Source organism: Agelaius phoeniceus, chromosome 25 (assembly GCF_051311805.1).
Source record: "Agelaius phoeniceus isolate bAgePho1 chromosome 25, bAgePho1.hap1, whole genome shotgun sequence".
Taxonomy (NCBI): Eukaryota; Metazoa; Chordata; class Aves; order Passeriformes; family Icteridae; genus Agelaius; species Agelaius phoeniceus.
Window position 1 is genome coordinate 156,432 of NC_135289.1, and position 21,386 is coordinate 177,817.

General features: G+C 53.6%; 1 protein-coding gene across 3 annotated transcripts; it reads left to right on the forward strand.

Moving 5' to 3' along the window:
• Positions 1-499: 499 nt before the first annotated feature.
• SLC16A1 (solute carrier family 16 member 1) lies at positions 500-16,291 on the forward strand. 3 transcript variants are annotated; one of them, XM_054648755.2, is made up of 5 exons: positions 500-590; positions 9,252-9,509; positions 12,918-13,061; positions 13,525-14,385; positions 14,791-16,291. In XM_054648755.2, the coding sequence occupies exons 2-5, from the start codon at positions 9,293-9,295 to the stop codon at positions 15,054-15,056; spliced, it is 1,488 nt and encodes a 495-aa protein (XP_054504730.1). In that variant the 5' UTR covers positions 500-590; positions 9,252-9,292; the 3' UTR covers positions 15,057-16,291. The 3 variants fall into 3 exon arrangements, with proteins under 3 accessions (XP_054504730.1, XP_077046648.1, XP_077046649.1); XM_077190533.1 differs by lacking the exon at positions 500-590 and adding an exon at positions 1,046-1,068; XM_077190534.1 differs by lacking the exon at positions 500-590 and adding an exon at positions 7,938-7,960.
• Positions 16,292-21,386: the final 5,095 nt, after the last annotated feature.

Consider the following 21,386-nt stretch of genomic DNA (forward strand, 5'->3'; position numbering starts at 1 on the left):
GAGTGGAACTCCTGCGCCGAGTCACTCCGTGGGACAAGTTCAGGGAAGTCCCGCGCTGCCGCTGCGCCGGGCAGTGTCATCCGGGCTGGCCTCCCAGCACACTCGGCCCCAAAGCCCGATCCGCCACCACCGGGGGCCCGTGGGGCCGTGGCGGTCGGTGCTGTGGCGGCCCGTGGGGCCGTGGCAGCCCGTACCGGGGTAGTACGTGCCGTGGCGGCCCGTGCCGGGCCGGTCCGTGCCGGGGCAGTACGTGCTGTGGCGGCCCGTGGGGCAGTGGCGGTCCGTGCCGTGCCGGGCCGGTCCGTGCCGGGGCAGTACGTGCCGTGGCGGCCCGTGGGGCCGTGGCGGTCCGTGCCGTGCCGGGGCAGCCCGTGCCGTGCCGGGGCAGTACGTGCTGTGGCGCACGGCCCGGCTCGCGGGGCCCCCGGGGCTCGTGAGGGCGGGCAGGGGTCGGGGGGGCCCGAGAGGCGCACGTGGCGCGCGGGAGGCGGAGCGTGGCCGGGCACGCCCCTCTCCCGCCCCCCGCGCCTCTCCGCCCTTATAGCGGCGGGGGCGGGGGCGGCAGCACTCGGCGGCGGCGGCACCCGCAGGTAGGGCGCGGGCGGCCCACGTGGCGCGACGGGACGGGCGAGCGAGGGGGCGAGTGAGGTGGCGAGTGAGGTGGGGCTCGGCGTCAGGCCCCGGCGTCAGGCCCTGGCTATGGGAGCCCCACGCACTCTGGCAGCTCCGCGCTCCCCGGGGCCGCAGCTGCCGGCCCGGCTGTGAGGTCCTGGAGCCGGTGATGGTCCTGGGCCGTTCTTGGAGCGGGGGGTCGCCCTTGTGGCCGGTCGCGCAGCCCGTCCGTTCGGTGGCCGGTTGGTTCCACACCGGCGTTTGTGGCTGTGTTGGAACCGCCGCTCTGGTCTCCCCCGCCCCCGGACTGAGGGGGGAGCCATGTTTTGTTCCCGCTCTGCTGTGGCCGCGTGGTGAGGATCCCTCAGTACACTGCCCCGAGCGCCCTCGTTCCTCTCTTACCGGCAGTAGCGCCCTGGGGTGGTGGTGTCCCCGGCCTCCTTCTCCCGGCGAACGGTGAGGATGGATGATGATGGCCTCGAGGAGCCCGGGTAGCCCCGTTGCCCCGAGGTGGGGGATCCCTGTCTTGGGGAGCCCGTTTCCCCTGCCCGGCCCCTCAGGACGCTCCCCCAGCGTGTTTGTGGGGCCGCGCGGGGGAATCTCCGCGCCATTTGAAGGTGCTCGATAAACTCCGGGGGGCAGGAAGGAGGTGATCACTGTGTGTGTTTGGCTCTTGATAAAGGCAGGGAGGGCCTGGAAGCTGCGTGGGAGCCATGTCCTGGGAGTGGGTCTGCGGTATTGGGGTGCAGAGGGGTACCCCTCGTCGCCATGGGAGCACTCCTGCAGCCTTCAGGGTGAGCTCAGCAGCATCTGGGTGAGCTCTGCATCGCGATGCCGCTCATACCGGCCTTCAGGTGACTCCTCTTGGCAGGTGCTCAGAGCTGGACCCTGGGCATTCGAGGCTGCTCAGGTGGGTGAGTCACCCTAGGCATTCAGCACCGTGATCCCCTGCTGGCTGTGCAGGATAGACTGCGGAACCGTGCTCCGGCTCCAGGAAAGGTCCCTTTAGCGCTTGTTTCTGCCTACTACTACCTCAGGGAGGAGGTAGTAGTAAGGTCATGTTGGCCCCATAAGTGTTTGAGGCGAGCATCCACCCTCTGGTGTGCGAATCGGTTAGCTGGCGAGGCGTTGCGATGACCAGCAGCAGAAAGCTGGGGCTGCTGGAGCTCAGTGGTGGCTGGTGGTAGCTTACACTCGCTGGGCAGCAAGGGGCTGTCAGAACACTCCTAGAACCAGGACTGACCGGCTCTGGTCCTGGGGTCTGCTCTGGTTGAAGCCTGGTGGCCTCTGGCAGGTGTTTGCTGGCCCCAGGGTGAGACGCTTGGGCTTAGCGGGACTGGGCTCCAGACATGCTGCTGGAATGCTTCACCCAGGGTGGGGTATTGCAGGTCGGGCAGGAGTCCTGCAGCTGAAGGGTGCACAAATGCATCATGAAGGTGAACAATGCCAGAGGGTTTGAAAGTTGACTCAGGCAAAGGGGATGAGTGTGAACAGGAGGATCATAAGGAAATTGTGAATTGTATCTTCGGCAGGAGAAGTGGGATTTGTGTCCTGAAACAGTAAATGGCCTGAGTGCTCACACCCTGCCCCTTAAGTGTGGACCTTTTGCACAATGGTTACTCATGTTCTCCAGCTTCAATTTTTTTCTTAGGAAAAATGTGGGTTTCCTTAGTTGCATCACAAGGAAGGAGGTATAATGATTCTGGTTTTGTGCCTTTCTGTGAGCCTTAAGTCTTTTTGTGATGTACAGGCATCCCATTTTCATGCTAAGTGAGGTCATTTAGTGCTGTTGGATTCTCCTGGGTGTCTTTGCGCTGAGGTTGCCTTGGCTGTGTCTGGAAGGATAGGAGCGGCGCTGAGAAATGGGCCAGGGCAGGGAGCAGGAGTGTGCTGGGTGTAAAGAAACTCCCCCAAGCTCCTGATAGTGCCTTTGTTGGGGAGGAACTTCCTTGGTCTTAGATGAACCGCAGGGGTGAAGGACCTCCCAATTACAAACAAGTTCTGCTAGTGTATGTCAAATCTCTCTGTGGGGGTGCCTGTGCCTGTCCTAGCTCCTTGGGAAGGTGTGAAACATTGTTCCCTTTCAGGAGGTGTTACCTGGAAAAGGTGTGAATGGTCGCATGTGCTTTCTCTTGGCTCCTGTTTGGCCCAGTTGGCCTGATTTATCTGGCAGCTAAGGTGGAAAATACCCAGTGACTTTCACGCTGTCATGTTATATCTCCTTTATGAGGAGTTGAAAAGCTGCACGTAGGCTTGGGAGGTGCATCTCATTAGGGCCCTGTAGTGCAAATCTACTGTTGCACTTTTATGGCATTTCCCATTTCCTCCTCTGGAATAAGCCTATAACAGACTCTTAAGAAAGTAGGAGCCTCTCACTGGTGGTATCGGTATGACTCACTGTGTCCTTAGAGCCGCTGCAGAGTAGGTCTGTAGCTAAGGAAAATCCATGTGGGGCTGTAGTTAATTACTGGAACCACAACCACCGGAGTGCTACTGGGCCCTCGGTGTGACCTCCTCTCCTGCCTCCATCCCAGTGCTGCCTTGGTCCTGGTTTGAGGGCTGGGTTCTTGGTGCGAGTGTCCATCCCACTTCCGTCCATGTACTGCCGGGTCCTTGGTGTGGCCTCTTCTCCCACCTCCACCCTTGTGTTTTTGAGTCCTTGGTGTGCATATCCCACCTCCATCCTGGTGCTTACTCATCTGTGGTTTGAGGGCTTGAAGGTAGCAATAATGTGGCAGTGGCTGGGATCAAAATTCAGACTCCTGCTCGTCGGGAAGGGACAGCCAGTTCAGTTTGATGGTAACCGCTGTGACTTTTTGTGATTTTGCAGCCCCCTGCTTTGCCAAGACACCCGGAGCTGTCTCTGGCTGGCATTGTGGGTCTCTAATGAAAGAATGCCAATGCTAGTCCATACTACATTTTTCTCATTCTGAGGATTTCTGTGAGGGCACAGGGTGTCCTGGGAGCATTCCTGAGCACCGCTAGTGCAGGGAGGATCAACTTGGTGTCCTGGCAGAGCACAGCTTGTGCTCAGGGTGTGACTGGGAAACCCTGTGCAGGGGCTTGAGCACCTCCTGTCCCCACCTGAGACAGGGGTTTGGCTGGAAGCTGGTGCCGTGAGAATCCCTTTCCCTAGGGATGGGAGGGACTCTGGGTGCTGTGCTGGGTGCTAAAGCTGATGTGAGCCCAGACTACATGCAAGAGCTGCTTGCTTCACATAATATTCCTTTAACTGGTCTGCAAACCCCTCTGGCTGCAGGATTTTGGATTAGAGGGCTCTAGAAGAGCCATGACCACAGCCAGGCTCTGGTGTAGAAATAAGCCAGGCTTTCTCCCTTGGGCTTGTTGGTATCTTGCTTAAGCTTGACTTCATGCTTGCTCACACCAGTAAGATGGGTTGATCCTTACTGAGCATTGGTGATGCTAACAACCAGGCACAGCAGCCCCAGACGGGAGCTTCTCTGGTGGACACAAATAGCTGCTCATCTCTCTGGTTGGTTGGCTTCCCTCAAAGCTGCCAACAAACTATCCCAACACCTCACTTTGCAGGGCAGCTTGCAGCCTTTCTTGCCCTGTGCCATGCTGGGAGCGTTTTGGGGGCTGAGGGGCTGTGTCCACCAGAGAGTAATTGTGAGCGTCCAGGGAAAGACCGTGGCTGTGCCCGGTGGGATGAGCAGGATGATCTGTGCCTCTGCGGGCTGAGGCTTGTGCTGCCAGTGGGGGAGCTGGAGGAGGGTGGCTGCCAATGCTGTGCCCCATGGCGTCTGTCTGTCTGTCTGTCTGCGTGCTGGTGCTGGCTCACCGGGCCGGCAGACCAGGGCATGTCTGGGAGTGTGTTGGCCATTTCTGGTGGGAAGAGGCACTGAGTGGGCTGGGCTGCTCCTGGCCAAAACCTTGAGCTTGCCTGTGCGGGCTGCCGGCCTTGAGTGAGCCCTGCCTGTGCTGCTGACCTTGGCTCACCCCAGCAGCAAAGGCTGGGGCTGAGCAGGGCCTCAATTGACTATTGTCCTGGTGCAGAGCCCTTGGAAGCGCTGGGGAGTCACGTAGGCCATGTGCTGCCAGGTTAAACCCTGCCTGTGGGTGCCTGCTGGAATTAAAGCTCGGTGCATAATGCTCTAAACCCACTTAACTGGTGAAAGTGGTGTCTCCTGACAATCTCTATTTCATCTCACTTCAGGCCAGAAAAAGGCCAAATTTGAAGGTATAGAGTGTTATAGGCTGTGAACAGCTGGTGGTTGCCAGCCCCTTCATTTCCCCAGCAGGAGATCTCAGTTTAGTTTTAGGGATCAGAAGGAGAGATTCTGGGGGCCTGCCAGCTCCCCATGTTCCCAAATGTCCCACGGATTTTTATGGCCCTGTGCTGAGCACTGCAAGAGCTTCTTGTGGTGAGCTGGGCTTTGGGGAGCTGGATGTGGCTAATTCTTAGGGCTTGGCTGATGGGAATGAGCTCCTGGGGAACAGCATCCCCCTTTCTGCTGGCGGCTTGAGGGAAGAGCTCCCTCAGGCAGTGCAAACTCTGCTGCTAGCAAGGGGCAGCTTTGTGCCCATCCTTCCTGGCCTAGGTGTTTCACTGATGGCATTTCTAGCCCAAAGGCTGGGTCCAGCTTACAAGGGCACAAGGTACCCAGATGGCTGTTGGATAGCTGGGACATCCCTGGGCATCTTTTGGATGTGGAGATCCTTCTCTGGCCAATGCTATGTCCATCTCAAGCTGGGGGAGCACAGGAGGAACAGAAAGCAGGAAGCAAAGACAGCAGGGCTGGGATGAGCCACTGTGGATTTCACACCTGCAAAGATACCAGATGAACCTCCGCTGGCTGCAGCACGAATCTGTGTGGCACTCGGCTGATGGTGGGTTGTGGGAGAAATATATGGGTCTCTCAGCTTGTTCTGCTCCATGGAGCAAGAGTTCAGGCTCCCTGCCTGCCCTGCTCCAGTTCCCAGGTCCTCAGAGAGCCCTGCTCCCGGGGAAAGGCTTTGTGAGCTCAAAGGACAGCAGGTGCCACTGAGTGTATAACCACTGTAGGGAAGCCTTGAGCTGGAGGGATGTGTGAGTAGAGGCAGAGGTGTGTTGTGCCTGGGCAGGGTCTCTGCTTGGATGGGGGAATGGCCCTCTTCCTTTGACCCCAAAAAGAAGTGATGTGAACCACTTCAATAAAGGCTTTGCCCCAGAAATACTTTGGGGCATTTGCAGTGCTCTATAAATGTGAGCCTCTGTCTTTCTGTGCTGGAGTCCTGCCAATCTGAGCTTTCAAAAGCACAGCAATTTACTGCATTATGTAACTAAAAGTCTTGAAATCATACTGTTCCAGGCCCCTTTGGAGAAAGGATAACTGCTTGTGGGTGGGACTTAGGAGATGGCAGGGATTTAGTCTTCTGAGGGATCTGTTTTGGGGTGATACCATCCTCATTGTCTCAATTCCTGCTCTCACTCTTGCTGTGCGGAGGAGGGTGGCTGTAGGCTACCCATTCCTGCAGATTAGTCAGGACTTTTATAGGGGAGCAGTTGTGATACTCAGTCATTACTTGGTCTCATCAGTCTTAATTACTGCAAATATGGTTATTTTATTTCCTAATAGGTTGAGCTGTAGCTGGCTGCCTGGCAGCTGTGAATTTGATTTCTAATCACATCTTACATGTTGCAACTCTTCCAAAACAGCTGAAAATGTCATAACTATGTGTTCTGGTTGTTTTTGTTTTTTTTAATTTCCCTTTTTGCAAAAGGGAGGGAATCTTTCCAGCACATGGGCTGGCTGCCTTACATGTGCTTTATTTTTTTTCCTCACTTGTTTGAAACTAGTTCTGTGTGGGGGCAAGGAGTAAATTGTCAAGAAGCCTAATGCAGTTGAATCATGAGCTTTCTAAACTGGTCTTTCTTATTAAGGATTTTCAGTGAGTCAGGGAAGAGTGTTGTGGCATGCAGAACTCATTGTGTAAATTCTCTGGCGTCAGACTTTGGGAATCTTTGGTCTCAAAACCTTGTTCAGCTCAAGGTTTTTCATTGTGCCTCAGCCATGCAAGAGAGGTCATGTCTAACCTGCCAGAAGCCTTTTCTTTTTACAGAGAGATGCCACCTCAGGAGGAGAAATGTTGCTTGTAGGGGAAGAAAAAATAAATTAACCAAGCCACAGTCATTTTGGAGCAGTTGAGCTCCTTGGGAGCAGTGAAAGAATTAAACCAGTGTATATGTCTCAGGAACAAAAGGGAAAAATCCCCAACACCTCATCAAAACCTCCTCAGCCTTTGCCTTGGATGGCTTTTATTGCCTGTAGTTTTAATTAGTGCTCACAAGTAGATTATACTCCTTGCTGGGAGCTTTTATAGCCAACACCTGGTAGTTTCAGCTTTCAAAAATGTTTTGGATAAATCATTGTGGTTGGATGATGCTTTAGGGTTCACTGAAGGCTGTGAAAGCTCAGTGTGACTCAAAGCAAGAGGTGGCAGAAGCTCCAGTGTGCAGCTTGTGTGGGGAGGGCATGTTCAGCAATTCCCAGTGCTCATGGTGGGTGGGTGGGCTGCTCTGTGTTCCAAGAGACCAGACTGCATTGGGAGTCTCTGTGAAGCCTGGCTGCTCCCTCGGTGGTCCCACGTAGGTGCCCACAGGTGTGTGTTGGCCCAGGGATCTGCCTGCAGCCAGACACCGGAGATGCGGCTCATCCGTTGAGTCCCAGAGAGGAAATCAGAGGAAACGGGCTCTGGCTCCTGGGCATAGTTCAGCTGTGGACGTGCCAGGGGCAGCGTCTTGTCAATGATTCCTTTGTTGGAGTGGCGGGTGGCTTGGAGCTGCTCGTGATGGTCATGTGTTGCGCTGGCCAGGATGCAGGAAAATACCCTGCCAGTGAAAAATCATTGTCTGGGTCACACTAAACTAGTCTTAGCAGCTTACAGAATCCAACCTCCTGTGCTTTTCTTTCTCTCGCCTTGTGTGGGTCTGGGGCATCACCGCAGCCAGGTGTCAAGTGGCCCTGGCAAACCTGGTGCTGTATCAGATAACTGCCGCCAGTACCTCCAGTGCCAGGTAGGAAGGAGCAGGATCTCCCCATGACTCTGGATCACCAGCTGTGCTTTGACCAGGAAGCTGGGATCCCAGCCTTGGATGTGCACCAAGTGACACAGAGTGAATGAAAAGGCAGGAGCCCGTAGTCCTGTACTGTGTGCTATAGGGATGTGCCAGGTAAATGCTGGTATGTCAGCAGCCATGGATGAGATGGTAATCGCTGTGAGCTGGGGTGGATGCAGGCTATAAATAGGAGGCTGCACCTCTCTGAGCCAGCACCACACTGCTTTGAAGTTGTCACTCTGCCTGGCATGATCTCAGGAGCTCTGGAAAAGACTCTCCTGCTTGAAGGTAGCTTTTGCCCTTGAGTGCAAACTTGAGCAGCAGAGAGCTGTGGTGTGTGGGGTGGGCTCTGGTGAAGGAGCCTAATGCTGTCCCCTTGGCTGGTGGTGCTTAATATGGGTGAGTGAGGTGGGGGTACTTCTGGCTGTGAGGCTGGGGAGGGCTGCAGTCCATCAGAAAATGCCTTCTGAAATCCCTGTGGGTGCACAGGAGTTCTGGGGCTGGTAGTGGTTTCTGTGGCTTTGCATGTTGTGACTCTTGTTTGTGAGCAGCTGCCCTTGCTACAGTTCCTTGCTGTGATGCCTTGTGCTGCTCTCAGCTGCCTGTACCAGCCTTCATTTGGAGTAACAGCGGCTCTGGAGTGTGATCTGGTTCTGCTGCTGTGTGGGCCCATGCATGAACAGCCTGACCTTGATGGCCTCTGGATTGCTCCCAGTCAGCCTCTCTGAGGGGATTCCACACCTCAGCAAGCCTGAATGGCATCTTCCTGTTTATTTTGTTTTCTAGTCATTTCTAGTTTTGAACTTTTTAAGTTAATTGTTTTTATACTTGGGTGCTTTGTGAAACCTGCCATAGCCTTTTTGATCAAGGAGGAGGGTTTGGATGCAGTTGGGTCTGGAAGTGCCCTGCCAGGGCCAAACTGCAGGGGAACCAGGCTCTGCTGGGACTTCTCTGTATGGATCCACCTCTGCCTTCTCTGGTGGCATATGGGAGCCTTCCTTGGTCACCACTCAGGCTAAGTTTAGCCATAGCCACTGACCTTTGGGAATGGTGGGTGTGCTGTGACACCCAACTGCCCTTTTTCAGCAGAAATAGGGGTGTCCTGTTTAGCTCGTGCATGGGGACTTACTCCCCCTCAGTATATCTGCATTTAATATCCTTGGTGCGCAGCTCCAGCTCTAGGTGGCCTGGGGCTTCCTGGGATTTTGCAGTGCTGGGGTTGCACTCCAGCAACCCAGATGCTTTGGGAGCTCTGCCTGTGCAGATGAGTCCTGGCTGCTGTCACAGACACTACCTGCCCTTTCCAGCTTAGGTCGGGGTGTCATGTCTTAAATTCGTCACTTAAAAATGTGTGCTGACTGGGCTCTTAAAGGCCAGCTGCAATCTGAGCATGTGCTTTGGAGTGGCCCACTGTGCTGGTGATCCTGGGGTGATCTCACCTCACGGATCAACTTTCCTCATGGTGGTGGGGGCACTGGTGCTATGCCAGCCTTGCAAACAGAGCTTGGGCCATGCAGTTGTGTGCCAGGAGCAGAGAGAGATTCTGCTTTCAGCTGAGGCAATGTTTTGTCCTTTGCAGATCTTTGATCCCCAGCTGAATCATCGCCGACTTGATTCAAGATGCCACCGGCCATCGGAGGCCCTGCAGGATACACTCCTCCTGAAGGAGGATGGGGATGGGCTGTGGTCGTCGGAGCCTTCATTTCCATTGGTTTTTCCTATGCCTTCCCCAAATCTATCACAGTGTTCTTCAAAGAGATTGAGGTCATCTTCAATGCCTCCAGCAGCAAAGTGTCCTGGATCTCCTCCATCATGCTGGCTGTTATGTATGCAGGAGGTAAGTGGGGTGGAGGCAGCGGTGCTTGTGCTCCTGCATCACAGCACAAGATGCTACTCTTCTGCTGGGACTGGTGATTCCCACCCGGCTGTGGTGACAACAACCAAAATTTTGCTAACACTTTGAATTCTCTCCTTATCTGAGAGCAAAACCTCCCTTAATGAGTTTTTGTAAAGGAGGCTGCTCAGAAAGTTCCATTTAATGCCCAGAGTGCAAAAACCGGGTTAATCTGTCCTCTGCAAAGCTGTAAAATCTTTCCGGGGAATTATGACTTGTGTAATTCTGCCCTTGTCCTTGTTACAGTGAGTTGCAGATGCTGTGTCTACTCCCAGCTTCCTCCTGAAGGCCAGGAGCTGCTCTGCTACATGTGGCAATGTGGCAACTCTGCTCTTAGGGGCACTTTCAGATAAGACATCGATTTTTTTTTTTTTTTTTTTTTTTTTTTCCAATTCAGGGAATAGTGGGTGTATGTAGGCATCTGTCCTCAGTTTCTTGTCAGCTCAGTTGTGCTTGGAGTGCACTGAAGCCTCGTGCCACATGTTACTGCTTGCTGGTGCCAAGCAGTGCTGTAGGCAGCTTGTTCTTCTCTTGTTTGAGAATGGTAGTGTTGTTTGAGAATGGTAGTGTGCACTGGAAGTACAGAGACATGAACAGAATAAGACAAACCCACCTAAACTAAAACAGCTCCACTCCCTCCCCTGTCCTTCAGAAGCTGCCTTTTGAAGGCTTTTAACTCTCAAGCTGGGTGCTTTATGCATGTTTTTAGTGGGTGAAGAGCATGCAGAGTGTTCCTGGTCTCCGGACCCTGGGGTCTTGTATGTGCCTGCAAACACAGTCTTGTGCTGGGCTGAAAGAAACACTGTGAGCCTGCTGTTGTGGCCACTTCAGAGGTAAATGGGAGCTTCTCCCTGCTGCCAGTCCCCAGCTGGCAGGTTGCCTGCAGCCTTGTTGGATTTGTGCATCCAAAGGACCTGACGTCAGCTCCCGGCTGAGCACGAGGCTTTTCCTTTGCAGGGAACAGGCTCTGCTTTGTCCTCGCTCAGCTAGCGAAGCGACCAGCACATTTCCCTGCTCCAATGTTGTAACAAGCTTGTAAACCGTGTAACTGCCTTAATGAGACCCAATCTGGGCCATTCCTCCTCTCCCAATAGCTCAGAGCTGGTTCTTCTGGGGGCACTGTCTGGAGCTGCCTGGCAGCAGGGGTAAGAACTCCCTCCTCCAGTACTGGAGTAGTGGTTGTCCCAATGTCCCCCTCCCTCCATGGTGATTCTGTCCTTCCTGCTTTCACTGAGCTGTAGCCATTAAATTCTGGCAGCTGCTGGTCTTGGTCTGCTTGGCCATATGGTGGCTGGTGGCAGGGATGCTGAAAGTAACCCCAGATCTACCTGGGTGCATTTTTCCTCCAGAAGGTGGCCAAGTACTGAACAGGCTTCCCAGAACAGTGGCCACAGCCCCAAGGCTGCCAGAGCTCAAGGAGCATTTTGGACAATACTCTCAAGCAGAAGGTGGGATTGTTGGGGTTGTCCTTTGAAGAGCCAGGAGTTGGACTCTATTCTTGAGGATCACTTCCATCTCAGAACTTTTTATTCATCCCCCAGCTGCTGAAGCACTGGAATTGCTGCTGCCCCATTCACTCCTGCCTGAAACCAGACCCTTTACAGAGTCTGAATTGCACTGGAGCAGTCCCAGTGTGCATCCTGTTTTCCCTGTCTCCTAGGACACCTGCCTGCTTGGAGGCTGAAAAAGTAGTTCATCTTCAGGAGTACAGAGCTGGGGCAGCTTCTGTCCTGGTAGGGCTGGGTGTGAGGAAGCAGCATATTTCCCTACAGCTGCCCTGTGCAGCCATCATCAGGATGCATGGATGTCATGGTGTCAAATGCTCCTTTGTCAGCCCCATGTTGGGATTAGATTCCGTTATTTACATGTTTTTGGCAGCTTGAGCAATCAAGTTAGATCAGGTAATGTTTAGTCAAAAGCACTTCCAGTGAATCTAGAAAACAGGTATGGGTGTTGTTTTCCTTTAGAAAAGGGGGGGGATGAGGAGAATTGCCCCTAGAGTACCTGGCACTGCCCAGCTGTGTGGCTTCCTGCTGATTGCCCTTTGGAGCCTGCTATTTTCAGGTGGACTTCCCGGAAGAAAGGCTGTGGCTGCATTTAGACTCTTCAGGGGCATCACATTTGCTGAGTTCAAGGTTCAGGTTTTGCAAAGTGCTGAGTGGTCTGTGCACCTTGTAATGTGGCAGCTCCCAGGTGCTGCTGCTGCCACCTCTCACAGGACCAGAGCCATGGCCCATCCCTGGTGGCATTGCATTGGAGCTTCTGGTAGCAGAGAGCAGAATGCTGTGGGGCTGGGAGCAGACTCTGCAGCACCAAGGCTTCTGTAACCTGCTCCAGGCTTTGTTTAAACTGGGCAAAAAGGTCAAGTACCATCTGAGGACCCATGAATAACATGTTGACAACCTCTCTGTCTGTTAATGGCAAAGCAAGGTCTGTTAATATTCAATGGATGTTCATTCAGTGTATTTAAATACATTTTAGTGTCTGTAGAGCATGCTTGGCAGTCTCTAATCACTGTTTGCTTTGGATTAAAGCGCCTGATACTGAAGCACTTAAAAGGGCAATTGGCCCCTGTCTGCATTAGGGGTAGCAGTGAAAACAGAAGCACCCCTTCTCCTGAGGCACTGCTGCTTCTCCCCAAGCCCTGAGGAGCTTCACCTGCACCCAGAGAAGGTGTTTCCTCACAGCTTCATTTGGTCTTGATCAGAAACCTCTGGCAGGAGATGTGCAGTTGCATTGGGGCTGAGACCCCAGCCCATGGTGGGTGGGTGGCCGCAAGTAGGGCAGAGCCCCCAGTGCAGCATGAGGCAGGTGGCTTCGACCTGTCCCAAAGCCCTGTCTCTGGGGGCAGCTGGTGGCTGGGCAGCTCCTGTTTCAGCCCACAGAAGGCAACTTTCTCAGAGAAGTCAAAGCTTTCTGTGCTTCAACAATTCTCTCTCTCTTATGGTTGGTTTAGATTAGATATTTAGGAAGAAATTCTTCCGTGAGGATGATGAGGCCTTGGCACAGAGAAGCCTAGAAAAGCTGTGTCTTCTCCATCCCTGGAAATGGCCAAGACTGAGTTGGATTGCAGCAACCTGTTCTAGTAGAAAGTGTTCCTGCCCATGGCAAGGCGCTGGAACAAGATGATCTTTAAGGTCCCTTCCAACCCAAACCATTTTGTGATTCTCTTGTCTCCAGCTGCCTCTGAACCTTCTGTCCTTTCCCCTTACCCCAGTTCCCTCCCTGGGAGAGACAATGCTGTGTGAAAGCTGGAATCCTCTGGCAGTAAAGCTGCAGTGTGCTTGTGTGTGTGTTTGGTCTCTCATGCAAAGATAACTCCTCTCTGGTGCATCTCCTTTGTTTGCCCAGGTCCCATCAGCAGCATCCTGGTGAACAAATATGGCAGCCGGCCCATCATGATTGTAGGCGGCTGCCTTTCCGGCTGTGGGCTGATCGCAGCCTCCTTCTGCAACACGGTGGAGGAGCTCTACTTCTGTGTTGGGGTCATAGGGGGTAAGTGATAGCTCTGCCCTAGTGGGGCAGTGAAAGGAGCAACTTCAACCCGATAATTATGAGTTGATGTCTGAATTTGCATGAATTCTGTTTCTTGTCACTGCCTGGGTGCCTCTTTAGCTGGCAGCAGGGGCTGACTCCTGCTCATGCCAGCTGGGAAGTGGGTGAGTCAGTTGTTGGAATGGACTGTCTGGGGCACTGGTGGAATCACCATCCCTGGAAGTGTTCAAAAAGCATGTGGATGTCACACTTGGGGCATGGGTTAATGGGGACCTGGCAGCGCTGGGGCAATGGTTGGACTCCATTATTTTAGAGGACTTTTCTAACCTAAATGATTCCATGATTCTAAGTTGGAAATGGAGCTGTGAACTCCCCAGAATTGAAACCCCGCTTATCCTACTAGCCCTTCTGCCAGTGCTGCTGGAGGCATCCAAGACTTGAGCCCCTTATGTTTCTCCTGCAGGTCTTGGACTTGCCTTCAACCTGAACCCTGCCTTAACCATGATTGGCAAGTACTTCTTTAAGAAGCGTCCACTGGCCAATGGGCTGGCAATGGCAGGCAGCCCTGTCTTCCTCTCTACCCTGGCACCCATCAACCAGCTCTTCTTTGGCATATTTGGCTGGCGTGGCAGCTTCCTCATCCTGGGTGGCCTCCTGCTGAACTGCTGCGTGGCTGGATCCCTGATGCGGCCTATAGGTCCCAAGCCAGATCAGAAGAAAGAGACCAATAAGGAAGCGCAGCAGGAGGCTGGGAAAGCGGGGAAAAAGGATGATGGTGACACCAGCACGGACCTCATTGATGGAAAGGCCAAGAAAGAGAAGCGCTCAGTCTTCCAGACAATCAACAAATTCTTGGACCTGTCTCTATTCACACACAGGGGCTTCCTGCTCTATCTGTCAGGCAATGTAATCATGTTCTTCGGGTTGTTTGCTCCCTTGGTCTTCCTCAGCAATTATGCAAAGAGCAAGAAGATTCCTAGTGACTCTGCAGCCTTCTTGCTCTCCATACTGGCCTTTGTGGACATGTTTGCCAGACCTTCCATGGGACTGGTGGCAAACACCAAGTGGGTCAGACCCCGCATCCAATATTTCTTTGCCATTTCTATTATTTACAATGGTGTTTGCCACCTCTTGCTCCCCATGTCCACCAGCTATGCTGGCTTCTGCATTTATGCTGGCTTCTTTGGCTATGCCTTTGGCTGGCTGAGCTCGATTCTCTTTGAGACCCTGATGGACCTGGTGGGAGCTCAGCGGTTCTCTAGTGCTGTTGGCCTGGTGACCATCGTGGAGTGCTGCCCTGTTCTTCTGGGACCCCCTATGCTAGGTAGGGTGTGCTGTGCCTGGAGAACTCACTTGAGGGCATGGTTTTAGTGGGGTGGTGCTGGGTTGGTGATTGAACTTGATGATCTTAAAGGTCTTTCCCAACCTTAATGATTCTATGGTTCTTTGACTCTGGATGTCCTGCCTGGACTTGCTGAGTGGTGGTGGGTTCCCTTGAGCCATGGGCAGCCCATGGCACTGGGGCAGCAGTCTGTAGACCACTGAGGAATGGCCAAGGAAGTGGGATCCGAACCCGTGGCACAGGGTAGGGGAGCAGGGAATAAAGGAATGTGGGACAGGTCCTTGTCTGAATGTGAGGGTGATGGGCTTGGGCTGCTCTTGGGAATATCTCCATGACCTGGAGCTGCTTTGGGGGCTTCTTGCTGAACTGTATACTCTTGTCTTTTAGGGAAACTCAATGACATATATGGTGACTACAAGTACACATACTGGGCCTGTGGGGTTGTCCTGATCATCTCTGGGATCTACCTCTTCATCGGGATGGGCATCAACTATCGCCTGGTGGCCAAGGAGGAGAAAGCGAAGAAGGAAGGGAAGGAGGACGAGACCAACATTGATGAGGCTGGGAAGAACAAAGAGGCAAAAAATGATGTAGCCCCCTCACCTCAGAAGAATATGGAGGGTGGTGTCAAAGAGGAGGAGAGCCGCATGTGAGGGACCGGTCTTAATCCCGGAGTGTCGGGGAAGCGCTGCTGCCCTGGTGTGGCGGCCAGGGCAGAGCTCCGCTGGCGCTGGGGGGCTGTAAGAAGTGTTTAAACCGGGTGTTCATTTTTAAACAGGCTCTGAATTGTCTTTCCATCTGTGTTAAAGGTAACAGGACTACACATGCAGTATCCTCGTGTGTCCAGGGGCAGGGGGCTTTTATAGTCTGGCTTTTTAACAGTAACATGAATGTACTAATATGTGCCTTACAGTCTCCATATCTAGCTGAATCTGAACGAGCCTTAACTCTAAACTGTGCTTTAGCTCTGTATTCTGCTTGGGGTTGGGGGGATATGTGTGTGTTTTGGGGAGTTTTCTTGTTAAAAAGCCATAAAAAGCAGGATACTGGATTTGTTGAAGCACAATGGGCTTCAGGGCCGGCCCTGGATGAATACTGCTTCACACGCTTCTTACTGCAGATCCTCTGCAGGGGAGATGCAGGCATGGGGCAAGGTGCTCCTTAACCCCCGTGCCCAGTGCCTCCTGGCTCTTTAGGTGGTCTTTAGGTATGTTTTGAAAACACTTTAGCTACTGTAGTTCTTTAAAATCCCTGTTTTTGTAGCTGTTCTCTCATGGGATATTCAGGTTGAAGAAAGATGGCTGGGGTTCTTGTTGGGCAGTGTCACCCACTCCAGGGCTGTGGCAGCCCTGCTTGCCCAAGCCTTCCTTGGGGACTGTTGGAGTCCCCCCTGCCTCCCCACTCTGCCTCAATAGTGCCTCTTCTCAGCCCAGTGCTGGATGATGTGAAATGAGCTCAGGTTGTGCTGCTGGCATTCACACTGCTGTTGGCTGTGCTGGCCCATCCTGCCCATGGGGTGGGCTTCCACCAGAGCATCCCATCCAGCCAAGTGTCTTGGGTGCCTGACCTTGGGCAGAGTGGTAAGGTGAGTGGAGATGGTACATCCCTGAGACTTTTTCTGCTTTTGCTCTTTTATCTGTTAGAGAAACCTCTTTTACTTGCTTCTGTTCAACTGAGATCTTAAGGCAGTGGATGCTGAACCTCTCACATCTAGGACATGTAAGGGGGAGGAAAGAATTTGTACGTATTTATTTTTTATTTTTTAGTGTTGGAAAATATCTCAACGTACGTGGAGCAGGTTAATGGCTCTCAAGTTCTAGTAATGTTGATCAGAATTCATGTTAAGAGGCTTGAGTTTTTTCAAATAAACTTGTTTTTTTACAATTTACCCATCAAATGTCGAACTTCTTTCTTAGAAGTGAGATTTCTGTGTGTCAGATCACATAGATTTAGGGTCAGTTTTGAGGATAGGGTGAGTGGGGCTGTGGTGGGGCCGGACTCTACACTTGCTGTTCCAGCACCCTGTGGAAGATGGACACATACTGAGAGGGTGAGATGCCCCCTTCTAGCTGGAAGAGGAGGCTTTGCTTAGCAGTAGGATGGCAACAGCATAGTGTCCTCATGCACTCTAGTTTTAGAAACCTATAAAAAGCCTTGAGAACTGCCTTGATTGAGGGGGAGGGACATGCACTTAAAAGTCTGAATATTGTGCAGATTCTCTTGCTACTTCCTTCCAAGCTGAGTGGAACCACACCTGTATGGGCTGAAACTAAATTCAGGGGTTAAATGAAGGTGATCTTGAGGGAGTTGTTCTGGGGTCTCTTGAGTCTGTGGCAGCTTCAAGCCCTGCATTGCAACTGCTCTCCTGCTCTCCTTGCTCTCCCTTGTCTGCAAGGCCCATTTTGCCTTTTTTGGTCTAAATATCTCATAAAGCACCCCCTGAATTGTTGGGGTTTTTTTAAAGACTGTAGATTATTAAGCTAGGGGAGTATTTTGCAAAAGAGGATGTTGTACAATTACTGAGCTGTGATATTGTAAAGCCAGGTAATTGTATTTTTATAGATGGGGTGTCTGGTGGACCCCTAGAGAGATGGGCTCACATCACAATAACCAACCCCTGGGAAACTTGCCCTGTTATCCAAGTTTTTGTAGCTGCAGACAAGGTCCCCTCTGTGTGTGGGGTGGTCTCTGGTGGGATTCAGACAGAGCTGCAGGAAAGCCTGGGCTCTTCTGCCATACTGAACATTGGTGATGCCTGTTAAGGAAGAGCATCTGTTCTGTGAAATGCAGAATGTGCTCAGCTCTTGTGGTCATTGGGGGTCCTGTGTGGGCTGTGTCCACAGCTGACATGGGTGTTCCTGTAGCCAGGACCACTGGAAGAGGCTCACTTAGCTAGGGCAGGAAGCCAACCTTGCTTCTAAGGAAAAAAGTGTTTAAATAATTTCCTGCTGCTGGGATGTGGCTGGCTGGGAACACTTCAGTAGTAAATCCTGGTTGTTCTCTACTGGTGACCTCCATGCCCCCTCTGGAGCTGCGTGTCAGCCCTGTCCTTGTTCCAGGATCTCCTGTGGGACTCGTTCCTCTGACAATGCTGTGGAAATGCAGGTAAGAGAGGAAGATGTCGGCTGGACTGGGAGGAGAAGCTTGCTCTTGCCCTGTATTAGGCTATAAACTAAGTGCCCTGATTGGGGGTGGAGCACAGTCCTTGCTATGGCAGGTGTGGCACCCCTTCAGGGCACAGCTTCTGCCCTGGGCCAGCCTCCCTCACCAGGCAGGGGCTGTCCCTGTGCCTGCTCCTGGTTCAGCTCTCAGGAGCAGCAGAGCTATATTTAGTCATGTTATTTCTGCAAGCAAAGTTATCTACAGTGCTGGGAAGTACATTACCTGGGCTCCCAGAGCCTCTCTCAGTGTTATGTACCTGTAAAAGAGGAGCTAAAATTAGGCACAGGGATCCAAAAAGCAAATGGGAGCCCTGGCTTTACCCATGGTGCTGGCTGAGTGGACAGTGGATGCCCAAACCAGCCCCTGTGCTCCAGGGCTGCTCTGCAGGCTGAACCCATTGTGCTGCCTAACTGGAGGAGATGGAGATCTGCTGGATGTGGTTCCTTTGCAAAGGACCACAGTACATCCATGGGGACATGTGTGCTTCCCTGCTCCCCATGCCAGGAGTTGGGAGGAGTTGGAGTATTGCTGGCCAGATTCCCACCATTCTTCCACAGGTTTCCTTTATGCACCTGGCCACGTTGCCTTCCTTCCTCCAGGGACAGCAAAATAAAATTCTCTTCATAGCAAGCAGAATTGAGGAAATACTTGGGAGCTAATTCCCCTGGAGTTTGTTTTCCCAAACATCTAAAGTTGCCAGCCAGGATTGCTCAGCAGCAGCTGGGGGGGTTTGGGGGCTCCTAGAGGAGCAGGCTGTGCTCCAGCTGCTGGCTTGGAACTGCTGCTGGCTGCTGGTGGCAGCCAGGCCTCTTGATGGTGGGAGTGGGATGAGGCAGGCAGACCTCAGCTGTCCTCCCTCCTTTCCCTTCTTCCCTCTGTGAGCCCTCTGAACACAGCAGTTCTGGGCTGGGAGGCTGCCTTGAGCCCATTTTCCCCACTCTGTGGGGTCATGGTGCCTGTGGTTCTGCAAGAGGCCTGGCAGCCCTACAGCCCTTCACCAACAGACATTCCCAGCCTCCTGAAACAGAAACAGCCTAATCCTCCCCACAACGTATCACAATCCCCTTCCTGGGGAGAGGGGAGCCTGGCTGCAGAGCTCATTCATGTGACAAGCATGAGGAGGGGATCTGGGTCCCTGCCTGCTCCTGCTCTGCCCAGGGACTTTATTCAGTTTTTTTGGGAGATTTGTGTTATGCTGAGTGTGCATCTCTGTCCAAGCACTCTGGGCTGCTGCTCTGCAAACAAATGCTGCTGTTCCCAGCCGCTGCCAAGGTGCTGGTGGGGCCCAGCAGGGTGGGCAGCTGCTGGCAAAGGCCTGTCAGTCCCATGGCCAGCACTGCCTCTGGCTGTGGCTGTCTGCCCTGGCTGGGATAGGGGCAGAGAGAATTAGAGAATCATGGAATGGTTTCAGTTGGAAGAGACCTTAAAGCTCATCTCATTCCACTCTATGACATGGGCAGGGCCACTTTTCACTAGACCAGCTTGCTACAAGCCCCATCAGCCTGGCTTTGAACACTTCCAAGAAATGGCAGGGTGATCAGTGCCAACCACATTGCTGCTGCTAGCTGCCACCTTCCTGCTGCAGGTGGGTGTATGGGGACGACCACAGCCATGCAGTGCCCATCCTGACTCCCACAAAGGCTTTGAGATGAGCCATGGCTGCAGAGACACTTCCTCCAGCATCACTCAAACCACCCTGCCAGCAGCTGAGGAGCGGGAGGAACCTGTAGGAGTAGCTCCTGGCCCACAGGGAAGGCTTCCTCTCTCTTCCACCTCGGGCTGCTTCTGGGACAGAGGTGTGTCCAGGTTTGTGCCCTGGCACAGGCTGAACACCCTTGTGCAATGAGCAACCTGATTTAGCTCTGATGTTGGAGCTAAATCCGAGCTGTCCGTGGCCTGGCATGACATGGAACAGGGATAGATGTACAGGAATGGGCAGATGGAGAGGGCCATGGCTCAGCCTTTGCTGCCTGGGCTGGGCTCTGGGGAAAAACAACAGCCCCTTAACAGGAGGAAAGCTGAATTACAGGAGACAGGGCATCAATGGCTGCAGGATGATCATCAGTTATTTTCAGTGCACATTATATTCTGTTAATGAGAGCCCTTTGCTGTGTTAGGGTGAGGGGTTAAGGGGATGTTGCTACTGTGTCCCCATGGAGGGCTTGACGTGGTCTAGGCCAACGAGTTAAAGGAGGAGAAGCTGTTTGGAGGCACACAGTGGGCAGACTGGTCCTGTCTGTGCTGTGAGCTGGACTGCATGACAGGAAGAGGCTGCACTGGCCCCATGATGGGCCCAGGCACACCCTGAGCATCCCAGGTTTTTTGGAAGCATGTGTACTCAAGGGAGAATTGCACCAGTTCTGGGCAAGCCTCCTATGCACCCCAACCACCATCCTGTTGGTGTTCCTGCCACTGCCATGGGCATATGGAGCTGGCATGGAGCCCATTGTGGCCCATCATCCCTCCTCACCATTCCACATGCTGCCCACACTGCTGTGTCCATGTAGACTCTTAAGCTTCTAGCCACCAGAGCATCTCCTGCCTGTCATCCCAGACCTTGGCACCCTGATGAGTGCTAATCATAGAGGGGGTCTCTGACCTGCTTGCCCCAGCGGGGAGGACTTTGGCCTGGTGGGCAGAGAAGCAACTCCACGATGCTAGAGGCCAGAGGGGAAACAGGGACATACAGTTCCCCAAAAAGAGCTTTCTGCTGCCATGGCCACACTGCTGTCAAAGAGAGCATCCATGCACCAGTGTGGGGGATCCCCACACGGGTGGGCAGAAAGGTGCTCTGTGCCGTGGGGGGATCCCCACACGGGTGGGCAGAAAGGTGCTCCGTGCTGTGTGGGGATCCCCACACGGTGGGCAGAAAGGTGCTCCGTGCCGTGGGGGGATCCCCACACGGTGGGCAGAAAGGTGCTCCGTGCTGTGTGGGGATCCCCACACGGTGGGCAGAAAGGTGCTCCGTGCTGTGTGGGGATCCCCACACGGTGGGCAGAAAGGTGCTCCGTGCCGTGGGGGGATCCCCACACGGTGGGCAGAAAGGTGCTCCGTGCTGTGTGGGGATCCCCACACGGTGGGCAGAAAGGTGCTCCGTGCTGTGTGGGGATCCCCACGCGGGTGGGCAGAAAGGTGCTCCGTGCTGTGTGGGTGCTCAAGGGGCGCCCGCGGCTACGGGGCTGGGGCCAAGGGCGAACCCTGCGGCCTTGCGCGGCGGGGCCGCCAGAGGGCGCCCTGTGGCCTTGCAGAATTCCCAGGGATGAGCATTCCCACGGATGAGAAATCCCAGGGATGAAAATTGCCAGGGTCATTCCCAGCCTGGCCCGGTCCCCCCAGCTCTGCCCCAGCATCCCACCCAGCTGCCCTCCGACAGTGCCAGGATATTCCCCCTTGTCCTGCCACTCCACGCTTTTGTCCAAAGTCCCTCTCCAGCTCTCTTTGTGCCCCTTTAGGCACTGGAAGGGGCTCTCAGCGCTCCCTGGAGCCTTCTCTTCTCAGAAAAGAGAAGGCATGTCCTACAGCTAAACTAAAACACTTGCTGCTGACACACCGTGCTGTGCTGGTCCTCTGGCTAGTTCGTTGGTAGAGGTAACGGACCTTGTCTAGAGAAGAGGAGGATTGGGGGGCACCTCATCACTCTCCACAGGAGGTTGTAGTGACAAGGGAGCTGGTCTCTTCTACCCTAAGAGTAGAGTAAGAGGTCCAGAGGAAGAGGCCTTAAACTAAGACAGGGGAGATTCAGATTAGACATTAAATTTTTTTTCATGGGTAAAAGAGGTTGGGCACTGGAATAGATTGCCCTAGGAGGGCATGGAGTCATC

Bases quoted from the DNA above. Each gene is read 5' to 3' on its own strand.
- SLC16A1 (XM_054648755.2), top strand. From the start codon at position 9,293: ATGCCACCGGCCATCGGAGGCCCTGCAGGATACACTCCTCCTGAAGGA. The intron at 13,062-13,524 runs GTAAGTGATAGC...TTTCTCCTGCAG, and splicing joins CTGTGTTGGGGTCATAGGGG to GTCTTGGACTTGCCTTCAAC. The intron at 14,386-14,790 runs GTAGGGTGTGCT...CTTGTCTTTTAG, and splicing joins TCTGGGACCCCCTATGCTAG to GGAAACTCAATGACATATAT.